At 49.1% G+C, this 27,102-nt stretch overlaps 1 protein-coding gene across 8 annotated transcripts in view; it reads left to right on the forward strand.

The window, feature by feature from the left end:
* Positions 1-2,297: 2,297 nt before the first annotated feature.
* Positions 2,298-27,102, forward strand: part of LOC121017737 (uncharacterized) — a 40,957-nt gene continuing 16,152 nt past the window's right edge. Inside the window, exons 1-4 of one of the 8 annotated variants that reach the window (XR_005784876.1) lie at positions 13,014-13,450; positions 15,452-16,662; positions 22,123-22,199; positions 22,596-22,689. Coding sequence is in view for 4 of the 8 variants with exons in the window: in XM_040456149.1 (XP_040312083.1) it covers positions 16,180-16,228; positions 22,123-22,904 (831 nt within the window). In the remaining 4 variants the exon portion in view is untranslated. Of the gene's footprint in view, positions 2,410-13,013; positions 13,451-15,039; positions 16,663-22,122; positions 23,202-27,102 lie in introns of those variants that run through there. The other 7 variants (XR_005784877.1, XR_005784878.1, XM_040456149.1 and 4 more) reach the window with 7 other exon arrangements.

Genomic DNA, 27,102 nt, shown 5'->3' on the forward strand with positions numbered 1-27,102 from the left:
TAGATATATAAATATCTATATATTTATAGATATATAAATATATATAAAATATAAAAAATATATAAATATACAAAATATATAAGTATATAAATATAGATATATTTATAATATATGTAAAATATATTGCAAGTCTGGTTGTCACCCTGTGCTTCTGACCTATTGGCTATAGATCTGAGGTTCCTACAACCCCCCTCTTCAGTTTTGATTTATTTGCTAGAGTGGCTCACAGATGATTAGAAGTTTGGAACTTTCAACCCCACATCCCATTCTACAGAGAAGGGGGAGGGACTGGAAATGGGATGACCAGCCCCCATCCAGGAGCTCACCAAGAGCCAGCTCGTTAGTACAAAAGACAATGCTATCACCCAGGAAATTCCAAGGGATTTAGGAACTCTGTGTCAAGAACTGGAGTCAGAGACCAAATATTAAAACAAAAGATGCTCCTCACGCTCTTATCACTTAGGAAATTACATGGGTTTTAGGGACTGTGTGCCAGGAACTGAGTGCAGAGACAGATTTTATTATATTATATATTATATTCATATATATATATATTTTTTCTATTATCATATATATTTTTTTCATTACATTTTTTTTGTATTCATTTATTTATTTTGAGAGAGAGAGAGAGAGACCGAGAGAGAGCACAAGCAGGGGAGGGGCAGAGAGAGGGAGAAACAGAATCCCAGGAAGCCTCCACACCTAGCAAGGAGCCCTAAGTGGGGCTCAATCCCACGAACCATGAGATCACGACCTGAACTGAAATCAAGAACCGGATGCTTAACCGACTGAACCACCCAGCCACTCCTGTATTTTTTTTTCATTTTTAAATTTCTTTGGTTTATTTAGGCAACGTCGTTGGGTCTTGCCTTTCCTTATCCAATCTGACAATCTCTGCCTTTTAACTTTTAATGTTTTTTTTTTTTTTTAACATTTATTCATTTTTGAGAGAGAGAGACAGAGTACAACTGGGCAAGGGACAGAGAGAGAGGGAGACACAGATTCCGAAGCAGGCTCCAGGCTGGGAGCTGTCAGCATGGAGCCTGACGTGGGGCTCGGACCCACGGACGGCGAGATCATGACCTGAGCCGAAGTCAGACGCCTAACCGACTGAGCCACCCAGGCGCCCCTCTGCCTTTTAACTTTGAATTGGGGGCATTTAGACCATCAGTTGAAGAACGTTTTCTGTAAAGGACCAGGTAATAAATATTTTAGGCTTTGTGGGCCACATATGGTCTTTGCTACCTACCCTTCTCCTCTTCTGTTTTTTAAACTCTTCATACATATACAAATCTTTCCTAGCTTGAGGGCCATGTAAAAACACGGTGCAGGCATAGTTTGCCCTCCCCGCCATAAACCACTTACATTTTATGTTATTATTGACATGGTGGGATTTAAATCTCCCTTCCTGGTATTTGATTCCTGTTTGACCCATCTGTTTTTTGCTGCCTTTTCCCTCTTTTTTGGCCTTCTTTTGAATTAATTGAATATTTTTTACGATTCTCTTTTATCTCATTCATTGGTTTATTTGGTATAACTCTTAGTTTTTTATGATTTAGTGATTGCTTTATGGCTGAGAGTACACATCTTTAACTTATTAGTGTACCATCAAGCAGCATACTCCCACTTAAAATATAGCGTAAAAACTTTGCCCTATTATTATATTTCTGGTTTTCCCCTTCTAAGTCTTTGTGCTCACGCTGTCATATATTGTGCTTGTGCATGTGACCAACTCCACAATACGTTGTCATTACTTTTGCTCGAGTGAGTCAATGATATTGTGAAAAGGTTTTTAAAAATAAGAAAAAAAAGGGGCGCCTGGGTGGCGCAGTCGGTTAAGCGTCCGACTTCAGCCAGGTCACGATCTCACGGTCCGTGAGTTCGAGCCCCGCAGTCAGGCTCTGGGCTGATGGCTCGGAGCCTGGAGCCTGTTTCCGGTTCTGTGTCTCCCTCTCTCTCTGCCCCTCCCCCGTTCATGCTCTGTCTCTGTCTGTCCCATAAATAAATAAAAACGTTGAAAAAAAAAATTAAAAAAAAAATAAGAAAAAAAAAGGCTCTTACGTTTCCCCACGTCCTGACCATTTCTGACGCTCTCCATTCCTTTATGTACATCCATATTTCCATCTGGTATCATTTTTCTTCTGTCTGGAGGACTTCCTTTAATATTTGTTGAAGAGACGATCTGCTGGCAATTAATTCTTTCCGCTTTCGTGTGTGTCCAGAAATCTTTAGGTTTCGGTTCTGGGTAAAATGGAGTTTGTATACTCCACCCTGTCTCCCCTACTGAATACAGCTGTGAAACCTGGACAGAATACATGGAAGATCTATCCGAGGACGATGAAAAGTCAATATTAGCAAGACCGTTGGGAAGGAAGGAAGGCAAAAGTTTGGAGTACCCCTGAACCACTGGTGAGTCTACTAATTCTTTTGCTCTATGGTACCCTGCAGCCCAAGCACATACAGCTGGAAACCAAAAAGGGTCATTGGCATAAACAGCGAGACGTCCAGGCGAAACCTTCTAGCTCTGGCCCGAGGAGCAGGGAAGGGACTTCCTAAGCTCAGAGAAAGGAGAGAAATCCTTTTTTTTTTTTCCCTTTTCTTTCCTCCAATCTCTCATGCCACAGCCCCAAGCAGTTCTGTTGTAGTGATGGGAGACATCCCAATGGAGCCCACAGGACTGATTCCTCAATAACCACAATTACCGAAAATGATTAGATGGATAACCGGAATGGTTCTCTATCTCTTGAACAAATGGAGCTCATGGTTAGAATTTACCAGGGAACCCATTTAGGTTTGCTGCTTTGCGTTTGGAAAGGTTATTAATTCTTGATTCAATTTCTTTAATAGGTATAGGCCCACTCAGATATTCTATTTCTTACCCGTGTGAGTTATGGCAGATTGTGTCTTTCAAGGAATCGATCCATTTCATCTAGGCTATCAAATTTGTGGGCAAAGAGTCGAAAAAAATACCCCTTCATTATCCTTTTAATGTCCATAAGACCTATATAACTGTCTCCTATTTCATTTCTGATATTAAATTTGAGCCCTTTGTCTCTTCTTCTTAATTAGCCTAGTTTAGAGGCTTATCAGTTCAACCGATCTTTTCAAAGAACCAGCTTTTTGTTTTGTTAATTTCCTCTATCAATTTCCCGTTTTTAATTTTATTGATTTCTGCTCTCATTTTTATTATTTCTTTTCTTCTGCTTACTGTGGGTTTAATTTGCTCTTCTTGTTCTAGTTTCCTAAGGTGGAGGCTTAGTTGATTGATTTTTGATCTTTCTTCTTTTTAAATACATTCAGTGCTATAACTTTCCCTCTAAGCACGACTTTTGCTGCATCCCACAAATTTTGATAAATGACATTTTCATTTTATTTGGTTCAACGTATTTTTTAATTTCTCTTGAGGTTTCTTCTTTGACCCGTACGTTGTTTACAAGCATGTTGTTTAATCTCCAGGTATTTGGGGATCTTCTAGCTGTCTTTCTGTTCTTGATTTCTACTTTAATTCTATCACAATCAGAGAGCAGACACTGTAGGATTGATATTCTGGATATTATTCTAAGTGAAAGATTTATGAAGTAAGTTTTGACTATAATATATAAATTTTAGTAGACACAGACTTTTTTGGGCTTTCTATTTTTTTTTAATTGAGGTATAATGCACATACCACAAAATTCACCTTTCTAAAGCATACCATTCAATAGTTTTTAGTATATTTGCAAGTTGTGCAACCATTATCATTATCTAATTCCATTTAGGTGGGACAGGGGAGCTAAAGGGGGCTGCCATTGGGTATTTCTCTTTCCCCAAGTCAGCGAGGCTCTGGTAAATCCCCAGCAAGGGAGGCTCTGATTAGACAGTTTCTTGTGAGGGCAGACTTTGCTAAGAAGAACAGAATGCTCTGTTGTATTTCATAATGGCTTGTTTTCCCTCCCTCTGCCAGAAGCGGGAGAGAATTTTTCTCTGATATTCACTGTGAAAAACTGGGAGAGCTCCAGGAGGTAAAAGTCACAACAGTGGGGGGGGCAGGGGTTTGCCCTGTGACTAGATCCCCCTGGAGTTTTTCTCTCTCAGACTCGTCTACACTGAGCTTCCAGAAATTCCCTATCCCAGCACTGGTTCCTGCTGGTTTCTGCTCATGGGTTTCTGCTCCAGTGAGTTGTAAATTCTCTGTTCTTCATCTGTCACTGCAATTTTGGGGGCAGCAGTTTTCCCCATGACCTCACTTCTCTGATTTATCTAAGAAGAGTTGTTGATTTTTCAGTTTATTCAGCCTTCGACTTGTTAAGACGGAGTGGTGACTTCCAAACTTCTTATATGCTGGATGGGAAAATTTCCCTTCTATTTTTAGTTTGCTGCAAAGTATTTTAATCATAAATGGATGTTGGATTTTATCAAATGTTTTTTTCTGCAACTATTGAGAGGACTGTGTCATTTTTAACCTTTATTCCATTAATATGTTGTATTACATTGATTGTTAAATATTTTTATATAGTTTTTAATGTTTGTTTATTTATTTTGAGACAGAGAGAGAAAGCACAAGCAGGGGAGGGGCAGAGAGAGAAGGAGAGAGAGAATCCTAAGCAGGCTCCCCACTGCCTGCACAGAGCTTGACTTGAGGCTCGATCCCACGAACTGTAAGATCATGACCTGAGCTGATATCAAGAGTCAGACTCTTAACCAAATGAGCTCACCCAAGCACCCCAGATTTTTTTTTTTAAATGAACATTGTATTTCTGGGATAAATTCCACTTGATTTTAATGTTTTATCTGTTTTGGATATTTCTTGGTTGATTTGCTAATCTTTCTACAGGATTTTTACATCTTTGTTGATGACAGCTATTGGCCTATAGCAGGGATCAGTAAACTTTTTCTAAAAGAGTCAGGTAGTAAATATTTGAGGCTTTGCAGACCATATAATCTGTGCCACAACTACTCAACTCTGTCACCATGGTTTGAAAGCAGCAATGGGCAATATGTAAATTAATGGGTGTGGCTATGTTTTAATAAACATAGATTGCAGGCTGTCTTTTGGCCCAGAGGCCAAGGTTTGCTAACCCCTCATCTATTTTTGTGAGGATTTTTTGCCCTTGCAATATCTTTGTCTGGTTTCACATCAGAGTTAACACTGGCCTCATTAAATTAGTTGGGAAGTATTTCTTTTTATATTTTCTAAAAGTCTCTAACTATTACCTCATCCTTAATTGTTTACTAGAATTTACCAGTGAAGCCGTTGGAATTTACCAGTTCCAGTCATTTGGGCCTGGAATTGTTCCTTGTTGGAAACTTTGACTATAAAATACAAATTTTAGTAGATATAGACACAGATTTCTTATGTTTTCTTTTTTTATTGAAGTATAATTCGTATACCACAAAATTCACCTTTTTCAAGTGTATAATTCAATCATTTTTTAATATAGTCATTGTGTCACACGAGCATCACCATTATCTAATACCATAACGTTTTCATTCCCCCCCCCCCAAAACCCCATACCAATTAACAGACATTCCTCATTTTATCCTCCTCCCAGTCCCTGGCAACCACTTTCTGTCCCTATGGATTTGCTTATCCTGGATATTTCATATAAACAGAATCATAGAATATGTGACCTTTTGTGGCTGGCTTCTTTCACTTAGCATGATGTTTTCAAAGTGCATAGTCCAAGTTTCAAAGTCCATGTTATAGCACATATCAGAGCTTCATTCATTTTCACAGCTGAATATTATTCCATTGTATGGATATACTATGTTATTAACCCAATCATCAGTAGATGGGCATGAGGTTGGCTATCGTGAATAACATTGCTCTGAACATTTGTGTTTGAGTATTTGCGTGAGCATATGTTTTCAATTCTCTTGGGTATATACATAGAAGTAGAATTGTTCCTTTGGTAACTCTATGTTTAACTTTGCAGGATACTGCCAAACTATTTTTCAGAGTGGCTGCACCATTTTATATTTCTGCCAGCAATGTATGAAGGTTCCAATTTCTCCATATTCTTGTCAACACTTTTTATTGTCTTTCTTTTTTATTATAGCCATCACAGTGGTTTTGATACATCATAGTGTGGTTTTGATTTTCATTTTCTTAGTGACTAATGATGTTGAACTTCTTTTCATGTGCTTATTGGCCATTTGTAAGTACATCTTCTTTGAAGAAATGTCTATTAAAATCCTTTTCACATTAAAAAAATAGGTTATTTATCTCTTAGTAGTGTGTTGTAAGAGTTGTTTATATATTCTGGAAACCAGTCCTCTATTAGATAAACTGTTTGCAAATATTTTCTCCCAATCTGTGGGTTGTCTTTTTCACTTTCTTGATGGTGTTTTGATATACAAAAGTTTTAAATTTTGATGAAATCCAATTTATTTGTTTTTTTCTATTTTTGCTTGTGTTTTTCACCTTGTATTTAATAAACCTTCACCCCTCCAAGGTCATAAAGATTTGCACCTATGTTTTCTTCCAAGAATTTTATAGATTTAGCACTTACATTTAGATCTATGATAACTTGAGCTAATTTTTGCATATGATGAGAAGAATTGTTTTCTTAGTTTCATTTTTGAAGTATTCATTTCCAGTGATTTGTTAGTAGTTCTCTTATATTTTACAAGCTTGGTTAATTTATTAGTTCCAAAAGGGGCGTGTGTGTGTGTGTGTGTGTGTGTGTGTGTGTGTCTGCCTGTTCCATAGGATTTTCTATGTACAAGATGCGGTCATCTGCCCACAGAGATAATTCTGCTTGATACTTTCAACTTTAATGCTTTTATTTCTTTCTCTTGCCTAATTGCCCTAACTGGAATGTCCAATACAACATTGAATAGAAGTGGTGAGGGTAGACACCCTTCTCTTATTCCTGATTTTAGGGGGAAATTTTCAGGCTTTCACCATTATGTATGATGTTAACAGTGAATGTCTCATAGATGCTCTTTATCAAATTGAGAAAGCTCCTTTCTATTCCTAGTTTGTTGAATGTGCATACTATAAAAAGGGTGTTGGATTTGGTCAAACGCGTTTTCTGGATCTATTTAGATGATTATGTAGTTTTGCCCTTTATTCTGTTAATATGGTATATCAACTTAGTTGATTTTTGTATGTTGGATCAACTTTGCATTCCTGGGATAAATCCCACTTGGTCATACAGTATAATACTTTTTGTATGTTAGTGGATTCATTTTTCTAGTACTTTGTTGAGAATTTTTGTGTCTGTATTCATAAGGATTATTAGTCTGTAGTTTTCTTTTCTTGTATTGTCTTTGTCTGGTTTTGGTTATCAGGGCCTCAAAGAATGAGTTGAGAAATGTTGCCTCTTATTTTTGGATGAGTTCTTGAAAAACTGATGTTAATTCTTCTTTTTCCCCTAGCTCTGCTGAGATATGACTGACAAATAAAAATTGTATATATCTAAAATACACACCATGATGTTTTGATATACGTACACATTGTGAAATATTGACCATAATCAAGATCATTAACATATCCATCCTCTCCCATAGTTATACTTTTTTTGACATGAGGATAGTTGAGATCTACTCTCATAGCAAATTTCAAGTATACAATGTGTTATTATTAACTATAGCTATCATACTGTAAATTATGTCCCCAGGACTCATTCGTTTTATAACTGAAGATTTGCACTCTTTTATCAACATCTCTTCAATTCAGCAAACCCTGAGACCCTGGTAACCACCATTCTGTTGTTAATATCAGTTTGACTTTTTTTTAGGTTCTACATATAAATGATATACTGTATTTTTCTTTCTGTGTCTGGCTTATTTCACTTAGTATAATGTCTCCCAAGCTTATCCGCATTGTCACAAGGAGCAGAATTTCCTTCCTTTTTAAAGGCTGGATAATATTCCATTATGTATATGCCATATTTTCTTTATCCATACATCCATCAGTGGCCACTTAACTTGTTTCTATATCTTGGCTTTGACAATTGCTGCAATAAACATGAGAGTGCAGTAGCTCTTTGAGATAGTGATTTTATTTCCTTTGGATGGCTATCCAGATTAGGATTGCTGGATTATACGGTATTCTATTTTTAATTTTTTCAGGAAACTCCATACTGTGTTCCATAATGGCTGTACCAACTTACATCCTTACTAACAATGTATAAGTGTTCTTTTTCTTTTTTTTAAGTTTATTTTTATTTTTTAAATTTATTTTGAGAGGGAGATAGAGAGCAGAGAGGGGAGGGGCAGAGAGAGAAAGAGGGAGACAGAATACCAAGCAGGCCCCACGCTGTCAGAACAGAACCCAATGGGGGGCTTGATCTCATGAACTGTGAGATCATGACCTGAGCTGAAGCCAAGAGTTGGATGCCCAACCAACTGAGCCACCCAAGCATGCCAAAGGTTCCCTTTCCTTTTTCTTTTAATTTTAAAATTTTTAAAAAAATATTTATTTTTTGGAGTGAGACAAAGTGCAAGTGGGGGAGGGTCAGAGAGAGAAGGAGACACAGAATCTGAAGCAGGCTCCAGGCTCTGAGCTGTCAGCACAGAGCCCAACGCAAGGCTCAGACCCATGAACCGGAGATCATGACCTCAGCCGAAGTTGGACGCTTAACCGACTGAGCCACCCAGGCACCCCATAGGTTCCCATAGGTTCTTTTATAGGCTCTCCAACAATTGTTATTTTAAAATTTTTTGATAATATCCATTCTAACAGACGTAAGGTCATATCACATTGTGGTTTTGATTTGCATTTCCCTGATGACTGATTATGATGCATATGATGCATATACCTCTTAGCCTTTTTTTTTTTTTTTTTTTTTTTTTTTTACCTGTTGGCCATCTGTATGTCTTCTTTGGAGGAGAAAGAGCTCTATTCAGGTCCTTTGCCCATTTTGAAGTTAGGATCCTTGTTTTTCATTTTTGTTTCATTTTGTTTTTTTCTATTAAGTTGCATGAGCTCCTTGTATATTTTGGATATTAACCCCTTATTGGATATATGGTTCTCAAATATTTTCTCCCATTCCGTATGTTGCCTTTTCATTTCGTTGGTTGATTCCTTTGCAGTGCAGAAACTTCAATGTGATGTAGCTTCACTTATTTAATTTTGCTTTTGGTGTCTGTGCTTTTGGTGCCAAGACCAATGTCAAGAAGACTTTCCCCTATGTTTTCTTCTTAGAGTTTTACAGTTTCAGATCTTTTTTTTAAGTTTTTTTTTTTTTACTTTTTATTTTTTTTTATTATTTTTTTTATTTTTTCAACGTTTATTTATTTTTGGGACAGAGAGAGACAGAGCACGAACGGGGGAGGGGCAGAGAGAGAGGGAGACACAGAATCGGAAACAGGCTCCAGGCTCTGAGCCATCAGCCCAGAGCCCGATGCGGGGCTCGAACTCACGGACCACGAGATCGTGACCTGGCTGAAGTCGGACGCTTAACCGACTGCGCCACCCAGGCGCCCTTTTACTTTTTATTTTTGAAAGACAGAGAGAGAGAGAGACAGAATGAGCAGGGGAAGGACAGAGAGAGAGAGGGGGACAGAGAATCCCAAGCAGGCTCCAAATTGCCAGCTCAGAGCCTGATGTGGGGCTCAAGCTCACAAACTGTGAGATCATAACCTGAGCTGAAACCAAGAATTGGATACTTAACTGACTGGGCCACCCAGGCATCCCGACAGTTTCAGATCTTATGTTTAGTTTTTGTGTGGGGTTTAAGAGTCCAACTTCCTTCTTTCGCATGTAAATATCCAATTTTCCCCAACACCATTTATTGAAGGGACTATCCTTTCCCCAGTGTGTATCCTTGGAGCCTTTGTCTAAGATGAGTAGACTACACATGCAAGGGCATATTTCTGGGCTCTCTGTTTCACTGACTGATATGTCTGGGCTTTTTGCTGGTATCATATTATTTTGATTGCCATAACTTTGTAATAGAATTTGAAATCAAAAGGTGTCATGCCTCCAGCTTCTTGCTCAAGATTACACTAGCTATTCAGTGTTTTTTTATGATTCCATGTGAATTCCAATATTGTGTTTTCTATTTCTGCAAAAAAGAAAAATGTCACTAGAATTTTGATAGAGATTGCACTGAATCTGTCAATTGCTTTGGATAGAATGGACATTTCAACAATGTTGTTTTCTAGTCCATGAACATGGGATATCTTTCCATTTATTTATGTCTTTTTCAATTTCTTTCATCAGTATTCTACGGTTTTCGCTCTACTGATCTTTCACCTCCTCAGCTACCTTTATTCCTGAGTATTTTATTCTTTTTGATGCTATTGTAAATAGAATTGTTCCCATGAACAAATTCTTGTAGGTATAGCTGTGTTTTCTTTAAGTTTATTTATTTATTTATTTTGAGAGTAAAAGCAAGGCAGAGAGGGAAAGAGAGAGAATGCTAAGCAGACTCCATGCTGAGCCTGGAGCCTGATGTGGGGCTCTGTCTCACAAATTTGTGAGATCATGACCTGAGCCGAAATCAAGAGTCGATGCTTAGCCGTTGAGACACCCAGGCACCCCAGGTATAGTTATTTTAAAGCCCTTTGTATTTTAACCTTTATACTAGAGTTAAAAGTAATATATATACCACCATTAAATTATTAGAGTATTCTGAATTTGACTATATATTTACCTTTACCAGGTGAGTTTTATACTTTCATTTATTCATTCAGCTGTAACCCGAGGGGAAATGTGGTTCTACTCTGAGGAGCCCCCTTTCATCGGGCCTCCCTGAGAGGGTCAGTGGGCATGATCCTGGGTCCCAAGGTACTTTTAGTTCTGGGGGTGCTAGGCTATGGCAGAAGCCTGAATGTGTCTGCAGAAAGCCAGTATCCACCCAATTCCAGAAGAGATGCTAAGCGCGTGGACAGGACCTTAAATCACCTAACATGAGTGCTGTTCAATAACTGGTGCTCAGAGCTGTTGATTGGCTACACGAGAGCTAGGCAGTCAGCAGGCATTTATTCAAATTTGCTGGGTGTGTAGAGTTGGGCCACCTGCCTCCTGACCTAGGGGGAGCTCTCTTTCCTGGTACTGATAGCCTCTTTCTTGTTCTCTCACGGGTGGGCTCAGCTCCACCTCAGGCTTTGGGCCCATTTGGACCTGCCCTGGGACCGGGGGACTTAAATAGTTCTAGACCATCCATCTGGGGCTTTACCTCAAGTCAGCCTGGCTCTTGATCTAACCGCATGTTTGCTCTCTGAGTGCGGGCCTTATTCTCACAGGGCCGTCCCTGATTGTGGGACTTGAGCCTTCTGCGACAGACCTGAGTCCCTGTCTCCGCCACCCACCCCCAGCCAGTCACCCCTCCTCGGCCTCTGTATTTGGCCCTCAGCTCCCTGGACTATCCACCCACCCACACGGGACTTTGAATGTCATGTGAGAACACTGCTACTCCCTCATGGGCCCCCCTCAAGGCTGATTGATGCCTGCCTTTGGGACCCTCTGCCCTCCTTTTCAAATCTGACCTTCCAGTTACAGGGCCACCCCCAGCCAGACTCTGCCCGAGGCTGTTGGTCCCCAAGTCTGCCCTTCTAACTCTATTCCGAGGCCCACGTGCAGCCAAGTTCTTGTCCTCGTGGCCTTGTGAGGTTTGTGGTCCAGACCAAAGTAAGACAGTCATGACATGGGGTGGGCCCCACATTTCCCCAGGGACACATTTCCTCCTGCGCTACTGCATTTGGCTGCAGTCTGGGAGGAATGAGATAGGAGGGGAGACACAGAGACGTGTCGGGCCTCTGTGGTCAGAAGCTGCGGATCTGGTGTAGCCGCCCGCCTAGGATTTCCCCCTCGGCTTTGGTGGGTGGCTCTGACTGATGTCAGCAGCCCTGCCTCGCACACACGTGCCTGGCTCTGTTGGGTTCCCCAGAAGCAGAGCCCGAGTTAAGGATTAGGTGCCACGATTTCCTGAGACGGGGAAGCAGAATGCGGCTTCAGAGAAAGTCGGTTCTCGGCCCGATCCACAGGGAAGGTCTGGAGCATAAACTGCATCCCAGTGTTGACCCCCTACCCGAGGCAAGGGAGCCCCCATTTTAGTTTATCCTGGACTGTAGGCTGCTCAGCTTCCAAGCTAATGATTCCCATCAGCTGAGGGGTGTTCTCTGGAGAAGGGCCAAGGTCCACAGCCCACATAGTGTGGGTGCAGAGCCTGGCAAAGGGGATCTGGGTGGAGTGCTCTAAGAGAACTGACTGCAGCATCTTTCTGTGTCCGAGCCTTCCAAGCTGGGGGCCCTCTTGGCCCGACAGCATGTACAACCTGGAATGTGGGGATGGGGGTTACCTCTCCTGGCCCGTGAGGGATGAGGGCCACCAGAAAAATGCCCGTCTCCTGTCCCTGGAACAGACCAATCTGGGTAGCATTCTGTGCAATCCCCGGAGATTCTGGTAGAATTGAGCCCCTGCTGCCTATAGCAGATCTCCAGAGCCTTCTTGGGGCTCTCGTGCTTTCCCTCTCCTCCCTCCTGTCTCTTGGAATCATCTCCCAAACACACACCTTTGATCAGGGGGATCCAGATCAGAACACACTGGGGCGGGGGCAGAAGTCCGGGCCGTATCCTGAGGGTAATGGAGGCTTGTAGAAAGATTTTGTGCTGGGTCAGGGTGATTGGACTGGGTTTTTACTTTAGGACTGTTCCCACCGTGGGAAGGAAGTGAGAAGTGGGCAATGTCACAGTGGTCCCGGGAGAGGGGTTTGGCTGGTGAGTGTTGGGGGAAGAAAAGGAAAGGGGTCACCAAGAAGGAGAGAGAGATGGGACTCGCGCCAGATGGAGGGAACAGAACGAGTCTGCGGCCCAAAGGCCTGGCAGTTGCGGAGCCCAGGGCCTGGGGCAGTAGGGGGCCCCAGACAGGAGCTGGTTTGGGGGCAACAGGCAGGCAGTCTGCCCAGTGTCCTCCTTCTGTAAAGGAGCAATGATTCCATGAAGTGTCCAGAAGAGGCAAGTTTATAGAGACAGAAAGTAGATTAGTAGCTTCTTAGGACTGGTGGGGGATAGGGGTCTCGGAAGGATCGGGCGTTGGGTGTTGGTGGTGGCTAAAGGGGCCATTAAAGGTTTTGAAATTAACTGTGGAGATGGCCGTACAACTCCACGCGTATGCTGAAAACCATTGAGTTTTACACTTTAAGTGGGCGAAGTATACCGTATGTGAATTCTATCACAACAGAGCTGTTGTTTAAAAACAACAACAACAACCAATGCAAAGCTGCGCAAGGGACGTGGGATTGGCTGTGGGAGGGAGGTTTGCTGACTAATGGAAGGTGGGAGGGACCTCAAAAGTCCTGTTACTCACTGACCTTATTTACCAGCGGAACGCTGGGCCCGTCTTGCCCACGGGACAGGGTGAGTCAGGGGCTTGAACCCCTGTCTCCAGACCCCCTGGCCCCGCGTCCCCCCACCCCATTACCTCCATCCACCCTGCCCGCAGCTGCCCCTCCACCCCCCCCCCCGGCCCTTCCATCCAGCAACCTTGCCTCCCTTTTGGCCGGCAGCCTACTGAGAGGTAGGTGACAAATGGGGTGAATGACCTTCCTGCATTCTGCTCCCCCCGCCACCCCCCGCCTGGCTGGTGAGTCTGACTGGCCCCTCTTCCCCCAGGGGTCTTCGTGCTGCCAAGGAAGCGGCCTGGGAGGACCTGCCTTGGGTGGAGGGACGAGATGTTTGGTTCTCTGGACAAGAAGGGTCGGGAAATTGAGTCTGACACCTGGCAAGGCCCACTGCCCGGGCAGCACACTGGGAAGGCTGGCCGGCACCCCGGCAAGGCTCTTCCAGGCCAGGCCCTCGCCGGGGGTCCTGGCAGAGGCCAGCAGTGGGTGCGCCGGCGGACTGCGGCCGGCGGCGGGGTGGGGCAGGACGCCCGTGGGTAATGGAAAAGCTTGAGGCCTGGTCATGGCGGGCCTGCAGTATTCGCGTGTCGATGATGACCACAGAGGAGGGATTTGCGGGCGCTTGCCAAAGATGCTGGAAAGCCCAGGGGCCGCCCCAGAGCGCACGCTCGGACCGCACCTGGAGCCTTCTTGTCCCAGTGTCATCCTCAGCAGACCCTCTGCTGGGCTTGGCCTCCTTCTCTTGATAGCCCGGGAGCCCAGGGCCGTTCCACATGCACTCAGTAATGCCTTTGCTATCATGCATGACTGCGGCCTGGGCCTCGCTTCCTTTCTGGAACGGAAGGGGCTGTCCCCAGGTTACCTCCCAACTGTCTGCCCCCCGCCCCCCCCTCCCCGCCCCAGGCACTGGGCCTCTTCCTGGATTGGGAACCCTCACCTCATCAGCTGCCTGACTCACGCCTGATGTTTTGTTCACATTAGCGAATGCCTCGGAGGCAACTGGGTCCCCTTACTGCCCCTTATCCTACCCGGAGCCAAATGTTCATCAGTGACACTGGTGAGAGGGGCTCCTGAGACTGAAGTGAAATCTGTGGCTGCACGAGCAGCCATGTTCAGGGTCGGGGCCTGAGTCAAGCAAGAGCTGCTCTCAGCAGTTCTCCAGCTGTTATTCTGTTACTGTTGCCTCCAATATCACTCGCCACAGCAGTGTCACCGTCACCACTGATATCTCCTCCATCCTATCTTTTCCTCCTCCCTCACCTCTACCTTCACCTCCAAATGTACCTCCACCCTCACCTCTACCAAGTTCATCATCCCCCACCCAGCTCTCAGGTCGGACCCCTGACGTCATTAGACATTTCTTTTTGGGGGGGGGGTGGGGACAGTGCAAGCAGGGAAGGGGCAGAGAGACAGAGGGAGAGAGAGAATCTTAAGCAGACTCCACGGTCGGCGCAGAGCCTGACCCGGGGCTTGATCCCACAAACATGAGATCGTGACCTGGGCCGAAATCAAGAGGCAGATGCTCAACTGACTGAGCCACCCGGGTGCCCCACATTAGACGTTTCTTTCTCTTTTTTTTTTTTTTTAACGTTTATTTATTTTTGAGACAGAGAGAGACAGAGCATGAATGGGGGAGGGTCAGAGAGAGGGAGACACAGAATCCGAAACAGGCTCCAGGCTCTGAGCTGTCAGCACAGAGCCCGACGCGGGGCTTGAACTCACGGACCGCGAGATCGTGACCTGAGCCGAAGTCGGCCGCTTAACCGACTGAGCCACCCAGGTGCCCCTAGACGTTTCTTAACAAACAGGCATGTCTCTGGTTGAAGAGGTGATCTGAGATGCGGGGTGTGGCCAGAACCGCGTGTCCCGGCTGCCTCTGGGCTCATGCGTTTGTAAACTGGGACTCTTGCCTTGCGCGGTGATGGTGGCCTGGTGGTGGAGAGGTCGGGGCCGACTGGCTCGGTGCCCATGCAGCCAACACCTAAGACTCTGTGGGCAGATCATGGTCGGAGCCACCTGATGCACGCGCTCTGGAGCCAAGGAGATTTGTCGTCACATGTGACTCAAGGAAATGGGAGGTCCCGAGGTAGGGGAAGAGCCTGAAGTGGGGGTCAGCGCTCTGGCTGTGCCATGGGCTCAGCGTGGCTTCCGTAAGTCACTGATTCCCTCTCCCACAGGTCAGATGACAAGAGCGACCCTCCCTTTCCCCGCGGAGAGCTCGACAGGGTGCACAGTATGTGCACAGCCTCTGCTCCCTTAAGGCAGCGCGGCCCAGCGGGGCGCCCTGTCTGCTGTCCCGGGTGCATTTCCGGCTCCCTCTCTCACCGGCTCTGAGCCCTTGGGGAAGCCACTCACTGCTTCTGTCAAACTTCCATCGCCTCACCTATGAACAGGGAATAAACGACAGACTCTACCTCCCAGGACCGCAATGAGGATTCACTGAGAACATCCACGGACAGCACTTACTTCGAATTCTTACCTGTGCACGAGGCACACGGGGGCAGTGTCGCCCCCCGTTACAGAGGGGGACGCAGAGCTGGTGGGGGTAGAATCAGGGGGGAGAACTGCTTGGGGTCACGTGCCCAGGCTGCGAGGGGTACATGGGGACACCAAGGCCCACTTCCTGCCCTGAAGCGCATGGCCTGAGCCAAAGAGGGGAGAAGATTGGGCCCCTGGCCATCAGGCTGGGCTGAGAGGGAATGTACAGGCCCAAACCCGGCTGTGGGACTCAGTGAAAAGTACTTGGGCTGCTTTGGGGCAAGGATCCCGGGACTGGGCGAGTGCTGGGGCCCCAGGAGGGCTCGGAACACCAGAGAAGAGGAAGAGGGCATCCCAGTTATGGGAATCTGAGCAAGCAGTGTTGGAGACCGAAGGGGAGTGGCCTGTGTGGGGTCAAAGAAGCTGGATGCCCGGCCACTGGGTACAAAGGACAACTAAAGCCAGAGAAAGGCCAGGTAAGGGTGGAACCACAGCCAGAACTGGGCTCCCCTCCCTCCTGCCACCTTGGGCTGGTGATGTTTTTCTGACCCTCAGCAAAACCTTCTAATGTCATGAAGACTGGTGGTCAAGGGGTGGTCAAGGGGAGTCTGGACATTCCCCCCCTTCCTGTGCTCTTTGTACTGGTCCCAGAGGCCCGGGACCCCTGTCCAGAGGAGGCCTCTAGGAGGCAATAATCAAGACAGTGACGACAACGTTAGGATCTCTGGCAGGAGATCTAGACCCTTCCTCCTGTGCCGCAGTCACGCTCAGGGGTCTCTGCCTGCTTTGTCTTCGTCTACAGCTGCCCTTCTTCAGTGAGTCCCCACCAGAGACCAGGCACGATGCCAAGTTCATCTCTTCATTTCAGAGTGGAGAGATGGGCTCAGAGAAGTTCAGTCAGTTGCCCAAGGTACTGAGCCAGAGCAGGGCTGGGGCTAGATGCCAAGCCTGTCTGATGCCCCCTCGTGAGACACACACGAAAGCCCTGCGTCTCCATCCACTTGTCTGGGCCCGTGGGGAAAAGTGATGAGCTGGATGGTGGTCCGGGGAGGAGTAGAAAGCCAGCTGCCTGCGGGCCAGGGCTCCCTGCCACCCACAGTCCAGCCTGCTCCCTGCCAGGGCCTGCTGCCTGTTGCTCCGTGGGCGGCTGGAACGCCCAAGCTCCTGGGGCCACCACCCTCTTTCCCCATGGCCCTGGCACAGATTCTCACACCAGTAGGCCTCAGTGCCCGTCCAAAGCAGGCCCAGGCCCTGCAGCCCACCATGACAGCCGCGGGGTCTGAGTAGGTGCCTGGGTTCTGCCTGTGGGCACACAGCCTCACTGAACGGGAGGCATCAGGCCTCCGAGCCCGCCTCTGGCCAAGCCTGTCATCTGAGTTTAGCTCCAGGCTGCCTGGGTGAAGGATTCCCTCACTGCCCACCACCCACCTGGAGGAAAGCTATCTGAGGTGAGAGGGGGGAGCTGGGGCCCAGGTACAAGGAGGAAAGTTGAGGCCTACGCACCCAACCACCTTCCCCTCCAGCACGCTCCCTCTTCCTCTGGGTGTCTTCTCTCAGCGAGCGAACCTGCCAGCCCCTCTCCCCCCACCAATGTCCTGGCAGCCCTGTAATGGCGGCCACATGGCCGTTGTGCCAGCACGAACCTCCCCGTCCCTTACTGGAACGCTTCACCATCCTCTGTCCCCAGGCCCACCCTGCCTGTCCAGCCTCATCGACCATCACTGTGGGCTTACAATAGTGACAAGCTGGGGGTGTCGCCCTGAGCCTTACATCTTCCCTGGCTCCCTGTTGACTGCAGAGAAAGTTCCAGCTCCTTAGTCAGCCGTCAAGGCCCCTGGCTTCCATGCTCCCTGGGTCCCAGTCTCCCTGTGTGAAACACGTGTGGCCCCTGGAAAGTCTGGGCTGTCTGGCAATATCTCCTCAGCCCTAGGCCTGGAAAATCCTTCCCCAAAGATTTGGCTGAATGCCCCCCCACCCCATGAAGCATGCTGCTGACTCCCCTCTCTGGCCTGAGGGGTGGACTGCTCCCCCCTGGCTGCCCCTCCCTCCCGGTGACCCCATATGGCTTGTTGACTATTATGCTCAGGGGCACTGATTTGGGTTCTAGGCTGTCCTCACGAAAATCAGGAATCAGGGGTGCCTGGGTGGCTCAGTCGGTTAAGCGTCTGACTTCGGCTCAGCTCACGATCTCACGGTTGATGGGTTCGAGCCCCACATCAGGCTCTGTGTTGACAGCTCAGAGCCTGGAGCCTGCTTCGGATTCTGTGCCTCCCTCGCTTTCGGCCCCTCCCCCACTTGCTCGCTCTCTCTTTCTCAAAAATAAATAAACATAATTTTTTTTTTTTTTTTTAAGTCAGGAATCAACCCTGTTTCTTTCTCTCTGTGGTCCCAGTGGCCTGTGTGGGATCTGGCCCGGAGAGGAGACACAAGGAATGCATTCCTTCATTCATTCCTGCATTTGGTACTGTTGGGGTGTTCTTTGAAGACTGGACTACGTATTCAAGCTGTGTGCAGCCACAGGGTCTGGGACCAGTTGATGGGACCCAGGAGAGGCACAAGTTATTGGTGTCTGATAGGGGAGACCCGACCCCCTCCAAGGAGGTTTTGAGGCAGCCTGGTACGTGGGAGGGCTTGGATTTGAATTTAAGCTCTCCCACCCCCTGGCTGTGCATTTGGGGCAAACCACTCACCCTATCTGAGCCTACACGGGCATTTCCCCCCGGGGTGCTGCTAAAGCGCATGGTGGGCGCTTGGCAGATAGTGACTCTCCACCCCTGCGTTCTCTAAGGAGCTTCTGGTTCAAAGTGGGCCACTGGGGACCTATACTCCAAGAACTAAGGACTTGGGACCCCTCTGCCCACAGAAGTCGCCCTGATGTGGCCGGGTGGGCCTGTGAGGGCAGCAGAGTGGTCCTAGATGTCTCTGCCCTGGGACAAGGGGCTGCCTGGGTTAGGGGAACAGGGGTGCCCGCCTCCCCTCCTACCCACAGGCCACCCAGTGCCCCTGCCCTCTGCGCTCCTCGGCAGGCCGGCGGGGCCAGTATTGGATGTGCCCAGCTTTGGCCCTACAGCCGCTGGCAGGGCCAACGCTGTCATCGGGCCTGGCCCTGTGTTTGGCATCTCTCTGGCGTCGCCTGGGCCCGGGCTGCCTGAAGGCGGATTCGGGCTTGTACCCGGTGCTGACAGGCCCTCCCCGGAACTGAAGGTGTCCTGGGGGCAGGCCCACACCCAGTGACCTTCCCAGTTGAATGCAGACTTGTCAGAGAAGGGCCACATCCTCTCGCAGGTCACAGATCTCAGGGCAGGGTGACAGCTCCCTGCTCTGATTAGGGCTTCTCAGAGGAGGCCCCGTGCCCCCCTCAGACTAGACTTTTGAGCCAAGGCTGTGCCTTCCCCCCTCAAACCCTTTGCAGAGTATGACTGTGTCTCCCCCTTTAGACTAACTTACTTCTCAGGGCAGGTCCAAGTCTCTTCCTTCATATCAGCTTCCTGGGGCAGGGCCATAACTCCTGCTCAGACTAGGGAAGGGGGTGAGTTGCCAGAACATTCCAGGAGCACCTGGTGGCGGGTGGAACATGGCGAAATTCAAGGCCCTGCAAAAGGTCGCCTGGGTGGGTGTCCAGTGGTAGAGGACAGAAGGTAATGGCTGACGAGTGACAGGCCAGGTGGGCCCTCTGGCACCCTAAGAACGGGCTTTTGTCCTGAAGACTGTGCGGAGCCAATGAGGGGAACAAAGTTGTTCTCGCAGAACCTCCTGGCCGCCGCGTCAGCCACGGGGAACGGAAGGCCGAGCTGCCCGGGGGTGGGGGGCAGACGGGAGGGAACAGGAAGGGCCACCTGGGGAGGAGGAATTGATGGGCCCGGTAGTGGAGAAGGGTGAGCGGGTCAGGCCCAGCACCCTGGCTTCTGGCTGGGGCAGTAGGGGTGAGGTCCACAGCAGGGGAGCAGTGCAGTGGGCCCTTTGGGGCCCGAGCCTACAAGGAGCCTGGGGGCCGTGCAGGTGGACGTTTCCAGAATGCAGCCCCCAGAGGGGGTTTTCAGCAGGTGGAGCGGGTGCATGAGGTTGCCTGGGGGCGAGGGGGAGACTCCAAGGAGGGGTTCCGGGGGGGTGCACAAAGAGGAGGCAGGGTAGAGGCCGGGAAGACAAAGCCCTCACTGCTCTGTCTCCGCTTCCTCTTCTAGAAAAGGGGAGGGTCCCGTGCTTCGGGGCCAATCCCTGGCTGGGGGTGCCCAGAGCAGCTGAGGCTTTGCAGGCTGGGGGAGAGGAGCGGGGGGGGGGGGGGGGCCCTCCCCGCCCCCGCCCTCCAGCCCTTCAACCCAACACCGAGCCCTCACACTCCTTTGGAATTTTCCAGGTGGAAATTCACCTCAAAGTCCCTCTCTGGCTCCACATACTCCACGCATCCTGTCTCTGGTCCCAGCACCCCTGACCCCCAGCGGTTTCTCGGGGCTCCAGGGCTGAGTCCCCCTGGAGCGCCGGGCCCTCCTCCCAGGGGGAGGCTGCCAAGGAGGGAGAGAGGCCCTCTGGTGACCCCCGTGCACCTCGCCCCACTCTCCACCAGTTCCAGACACATTGCGATTTATCTGTTGTTTATTGTGCGGAGGCCAGGCTTCCCGGCCAAATCGGAGCTGGACCGGCCAGCCGCGGCCCGAGACGGCTGTCCCGGCCAAGCCCGGAGCAGCCCCCCGCCCACCGTCCGTCCCCTCGGCCGCCCCCGAGCCAAGCGGGCCCTGAGCTCTGGCGGGCTGGACACTCTTTATGGAGCCCCAGGGCCCGTCTCCCCCATCGTCTGCCCGTGTTTACAGCCTTGCTCGTGTTTGCCTCATGATCTTATTCCGGGTGACGCCCCAGTCTGGACGGGGTTTGCATGCCATCCTGCTGAGGCCTCGCTCGTCGCCCGGGCCCTGGGCCCCTGGGCCCCCGGGCTTCTCATCCATCATTTCATTGAGCCTCACCCGCCCGGAGCAGTGGTGGGAAAGCTTATCACCCACGGGCGTGAGCGAGGGCTCGGCCGGTGGGTGCCGGGTGGGAACCTGCTCTCTTTCTGCCACATGCTGGGGGGCGGGGGGCAGGGCGTGCCCTGGGTGCTCACAGATGCGCACGCGTGTGTGTGTTGGGGTTTGCGTTCATGGATGTGCATGTGTGTGTGCATGTGCGTGGGGGGGTGGGGAGGCTTGCACGTGAGGGTGTGAGCACACACACACACACACACACACCACCCAGAGCCTGCCATCTGTAGCTCTGTCTCTGATAGAGACAGCCCGCAGACCTCCAGGCCAGGCTTCCAGGCCGGCTCTCTCCTTTACAGGTGTGTGTGACCTTGGCCTCATTCGCCTCTCACTTTCCTTTGGCACGCCTTTGGGCATCTAGAAGGGCTGTGCTCAGCCCTCACTGCAGACCTGGGGCCTGTCTCTCTGTGCGTCCCTCTGTCCCTCCCCTCCCTGAGCTACAGTTGTTGACCTCTGAGGCTCTGCCCGGAAAAATGCACCTGTAAGCATACAGGTAAAATTTAGCAAGTCCTCTGATGTCCCTCCACGAATCTTCTGGTGAAAGACCTCTTGGGCTGGACAGGAAAATCCTCAGAGGCCTAGAGTTTTTCACAGCAAAATACGATGGTGATGGCAGTCACCTTGATGTCCCTAGAGACAATTAAGGGACCCAAAGCTGCTACTCAGGCTTGTCGCTTCCTTTTTTTTTTTTTTTTTTTTTTTGTGAAGTTTATTTAGTTTGAGAGAGAGAGAATGAGAGTGGGGGAGAGGCAGAGAGAGAGAGAGAGAGAGAGAGACGGAGAGAGAGAATCCCAAGCAGGCTCCGGTGCCCCATCAGCATAGAGCCCGACACGGGGCTCGAACCCATGGACTGCAAGATCATGACCTAAGCTGAAATCAAGAGTCAGACGGGTAACCCACTGAGCCCCCAGGCGCCCCTCGGCGCATCTCTTCTCTCCACCCAGAAGCAAAATACTGGGGCAGTTCTCAGACACCCTGGTATGACAGTATGACAGGTTACCTGAGGTCACACCTTCACCCTAGATTGTTTGATGACCAAAGTTGGTGCCCCCACCTCGGGAAATTCGGGAGCTGGAGTACTCATGCAGCTGAGCGGCCCTGGGCTGAGGTTTCCCCACCAGGCCCCCAATAGGCTGTAGATCCCCAGGCCGGGGGGGGGGGGGGGGGGGGGGGGGCCCCCCCCCGCCGCCCCGGCCGGGGGGGCGCCCGGGGGGGGGGGGGGGGGGGGGGCGGGGAGGACACCGCCCGGTGGCAGAGCCGGGTGGTGTGCAAGGTGGCGGGGGCTTTGTTGATCTTGCTCGTCCTTTATGATGCGCTGACAGCCCGGCCTAACACTTCCCAAACACACTCCCTTCCGTCAGGACTGGAGTTCCAGAAGCAAACAGTGGCAATCAGACGACTGCTGCCTGAGACTCCAGACGGCAGGCCCGGAGGGTTTGTAAGTAAGCTCCTCGAAGACACCAGGTCCCCGGCCACCTGCCTAGGATTCCAGCCCCCAGAGCTGCGGCCTCTGAGCCCCTGGGGCCCCTGCGGCTTCCCCCCGCACTGGGCCCAGGGCTTTGGAGACTGGGGACCAGCCCGGGGCCCTCTGGGGCTGGCCGAGGTGCTGGTGGTTGGGGTGGTTGTGACTGAGGCAGGGTGGCTCAGGGATGCCCTGGGGAGGGAGAAGGGTCAGCCCAAGGACGTGCAGCTCCCGAAGAGGCAGCCACCTCCCAGGCTCTCTGACTCTGATCAACCCATCTCCACTAACCTGGGTGGACAGGGGCTCCCGTCAGGACCCAAAGAGGCTGAGGTGACCAGGCCCAGACAATCTCTGTTCCTCCCACGTCTCAAGGCTGCCTTGGAACCCGAGAAGCCTCCACCTGTTCCACACCAGCCAAGGGCATCTGAGAAACGGATGCATCATCTTTCCTGGACCGTGCTGGAAGGTAAGAAGCTGCCGAGGGTGTCAGGAAAACCATACCCCCACAAAGCAGCTGATCCCCGAGAGACAGGCTGGAGGGAGGGATGGTTCCAAACAGCCAAGCTCCTCGGTCCTCCCTATGGCAAAGTCTGGCACTCAGGAAAAGCTCAAGGGTGCACACACGCGTACACGTGCACGTTCGAAGCCTCACGGACGGTCCAGAGTCTAGAGCAAGAATGAGATGTGCTCCATGACCCCAAGGCAGGCCATGCAGCTACATGGGAGCCCACAATCCCAGCCAAGGACGGGCTTGCAGCCCCCTCTCCCCATACACACGCAGAGGCCAATATCTCTCTCTGATTGTCTGCCTTTCGGAGAACAGAGGACTGAGTGGGGACTGGGAGGCCTTGGGAGAGCCCACAAAAGCGCCGATAAATACATTTATGTTCCTCCAAATGACACTGTAACAAAGCACACAAAAGGAAGAGGCAGAGTTTCGTGCATATTAAATCATGGTCATGGGACCTGTGCAATTAATTCTCATTTATCATCTGCCCTGTGCGCTAGAAACATCCGCGTCTCGGGCCAGCGCCCACCCCAACCCCCACAACTCCGTGTCCACCAGACGCTCATAAATCTGTTTTGCTTGTTCCACACGAGCTGCCTGGGAAAAGGCCCCATTTGCTGCGTCTGCTCCTCTGTCCAAACTTTCAACGCCTTCGACATTTTATGGTTTCACGTTATTGACTTGGCCTCCCGGGTCCCCTGTGGTAGGCGGCTGTTTGAGAGAGCAAGCAAGAGGCTTGGGGTGACCTCAGGTTCACCCCCTTGCCTGGCCGGAGCTGGCAGGACCGTGCAAAAGCCTTGAAGTTGCCTGGGGCCCGGAGCTCCTGAATCACAGATCCTCCCCAGGGTTTCCCCCCTGTGCCCCGACTCAGGCCCCGAAACCCACCCCAAACTGAGGTCCTGGGCCCGTTCTTCCTCAACCTCCACAACCTGCGTTGCCCAAACCTCCGCTTTTGCAGCCCTCTCCAGCCCCAGCTCCTCCTTTTCCCAAAGGCCTCCTCCCCGCCCCCAAGGGAGCACACATGAGGTCAGTGTGCCTAGGAGCAAAATGCCCAGGTGGAGGGGACGGTGTGCAGGCATAATGCCTGGGGCGTTCACGCCACAACAGACCAGGCCTCCTTCGTGCCACCGAGAACACAGATAAAGACCAGACTGATTTTCAATTTCTTTTTTAGTTTATTTTATTTAGAGAGAGAGAGAGAGAGAGAGAGAGAGCACAAGCAGGGTGGTGGGGGAAGGCAGAGAGAGAAGGAGAGAGAGAGAATCCCAAGGAGGCTCTGCACCGAGAGCATGGAGCCCGACACGGGGCTCGATCTCACGAACCCTGAGATCATGACCTGAGCTGAAGTCAAGAGTTGAATGCTTAGCCGACTGTGCCACCCAAACACCCCAAGGCCGGGTTGATTTTCAGCCAGTGTGTCCTGGAGAGGTTGTTAAATACTTTGACTCATGTCTTGAATGAGGGAAACCTGTCCTTGCCCTGAAGGAGCTGGGTGAGGGACAAACAAGCAGATAACTAGATAATTATGATTCCAGCGACCAGCAGTGTATCAGCACAATTTGGGGGCTCAGAGGCATCATTTGAACCCTGTCCAAGGCTCCAGGGGGAGGAGGCAATGTCTAAGTTAATCTGGGAAGGACCCACAAGAAACACCAGAGGTTTATGGTGATAGGGAAGATGGGGTTGTGGGGGGAGTGTGCATCCAGGCAGAAGGAACAGCATGTGCCAAACCCAGGGGCGAGGGAGGAACATTCGATATCTGAGAAGTAGCTTTTGGTGGTCACGGAACAAGGAGATAAAGACTGGAGAGGTCAGCTAAGGCCAGCTGTGAGCCGAGGCACCTACACAGCTGCAGCTGGTTGGTTTGCCTTGTGGGAGACCATTTAAGCAGGGGAGTGACATGGTAAGATTTGAATGTTGGCCAAACCACCCTACAGTGTGGATTAGAGGAGGAGTAAGACCGGTAGAAGTCCCCTACCTCACACCATACACAAAAATAAATTCAAAATGGATCACAGACCTGTCATTGCTAAACTATGGAACTCTGGAAGAAAACCTAGGGGGAGAAAGTCCTAGTTACCACTTGAGTTTGGCAAAGATTTCTGAAATACAATATTAAAAAGCGCAAATAATAAAAGAAAAAATCAATAAACTAGACGCTGTTAAAATACAAAACTTTAGCTCCTCGAAGACACTATTGAGAAAATGATGAAGGAAAGGCACAGACTGGAATTCTTGTAAAATATAGCCAACAGAGGGCTTGTATCTGGAATATATGAAGAGATTTTACAACTCAGTATGAAGACAAACAACCCAGTTTAAAAATTGGAACTCTCATTCATGGCTGGTGGGAGTATAAACATGAAACAACTTTGGGAAATAGTGCGGCAGTTCCTTAACAAGCTAAACATACTCCCACCACAGAACCCAGCCATTCTACTCCCAGGTACTTCCCAAGAGAAATGAAAGCATCTATCCACACACACACACACACACACACACACACACACGGTATATGAATATTCATAGCAGCTTTAATTGTAAGAGTCCCAAACTGAAAATAATCCAAATGTCCATTAATGGGTAAATGGATAAACAAATAGAGGTATAATCATATTCCTCTGATGGAATGAAAGGAATGAACTACTGATACCTGCTACAATATGGATATATCTGAAAATAATCATTCTGAATGAAAGAAGCCAGACCAAAAAAAAAAAAAGTATATAAAATTCTAGAAAATTCAAGCAAATCTATAGCGAGTTGTCTGGGGACTTGGTGGGAGGTTAGCAGTGGGAGATTACTACGGGACAGGAGGAAACTGTTGGGCGTGATGAATGTGTTCGTTATCTGAAATGTGATGCTGATCCCATCAGATCATACACCCACATCCATGGGTGTATATAAGTCAACACATAACAAACTGTGCCTGTTAATGTACATGCTGGTAATATATGTCCATCAAACCTTAATAAAGCTGTAAAAAATAAACGTACAAATTACACCAAGTGACCAGGGAGGCAAGGGCGATGTTCAGGACCATGTCAGGGAGATTAAATACATGATTGTTGATTCACTCACTCACTCCCATTCCCACTCATCTTTTACTAAACTGTAAGTCCTATAAAGGCAGGAAGTCTGCTCTGCTCACCCCCATGCCCCTAACGTTCAGCTTGTAGTAGGCACAGGGGTGGAAAAAGGTGAATTGTCTGGGGAGGAATTTAGCAACACTTGGCTAGCCACGAGGATGTCTGAAGTGAGGGAAGCTGAGGAACGAAAAATAACCCCTGGGTTTCTAACTCAAGTAAATGCTGCTGGGGTGTGAGTTTGGAAAGGAGAGGAAGGTGAGCTCAGATTTGAGCTGAGTTTGCAGGGTGGCGTTATGTGGAGACAGACATGCTGGAGTGAAGGATTTGGGCATCACTAGCAGATCTCAATACTTCTTAGTGGTTCAGAATGAAGACTGGAAACATTTGAAAGATACCAAATCCTGGGCCCCACCTCTAGACCAATAAAACCTCTGAGGATTCTACCTGGCACTGGGATTTCCCCATAGTTCAGAGGGGATTCTAATGTGCAGCCAGAGTGGATAACCCTCACCGTGGAGGGTGATTTGAGTCGTGGGAGGAGATGAGTGCCCCAGATGAGGATGTGGGAAGTGAGACAGAAGAGGACCTGGGACTGAGCCTCAAGGAGCCCTGACCTTAGGGATGGAAAAGGGAGAGTAGCAAGAGATGGGAGTAGCTGAAGAGATAGGAAGAAAATCAAGAGTGCAAGTCACAGAACAGGGAAAAGGGATCCATGGACTGGAAGGTGGAAACCGCTGTCAAAGGCTGTGGCCACGTGGGGCAAAAGGCAAGATGAATTGGATTAATCAGCAAAAGGTCATTGGTGAACCAGGAGGGAGCTGTTTTATGGGTGTGACAGAGCCAACCTTGGGAAGGGATTGCGGAAGAAAGTGGGAGATGAGGGGTGAAAATGGTGAACTGTTAAAATAGCTTTGTTTTGAAGTAGAGAGTTGAAAGGAGAGAATGGAGTTAAGGGAGGGTCAGAGGGGATTAGGCAGCAGGGAGACCTGACCATGTTTAATTGCTGATAAAAAGGAATCAAATGGAACCAAATAGAGTCTAGGAACAGACCTTGCCTGTATGGTCACTAGACTTATGACAAAGGGACAAATACAATTTATGTAAATTTAGATTAATAAATTTAAGATATACAACATGTTGGGGCACTTGGATGGCTCAGTCGGTTAAGCATCTTACTTCAGCTCTGGTCATGATCTTATGGTTTGCGGGATTGAGCCCTGCGTTGGTCTCTGCGCTGGTAGCACGGGGTCAGTTGAATGATAAAAGAAAGATCTCTTTAATA

This window comes from Herpailurus yagouaroundi, unplaced genomic scaffold (assembly GCF_014898765.1).
Source record: "Herpailurus yagouaroundi ecotype Mexico unplaced genomic scaffold, PumYag 216, whole genome shotgun sequence".
NCBI lineage: Eukaryota > Metazoa > Chordata > Mammalia > Carnivora > Felidae > Herpailurus > Herpailurus yagouaroundi.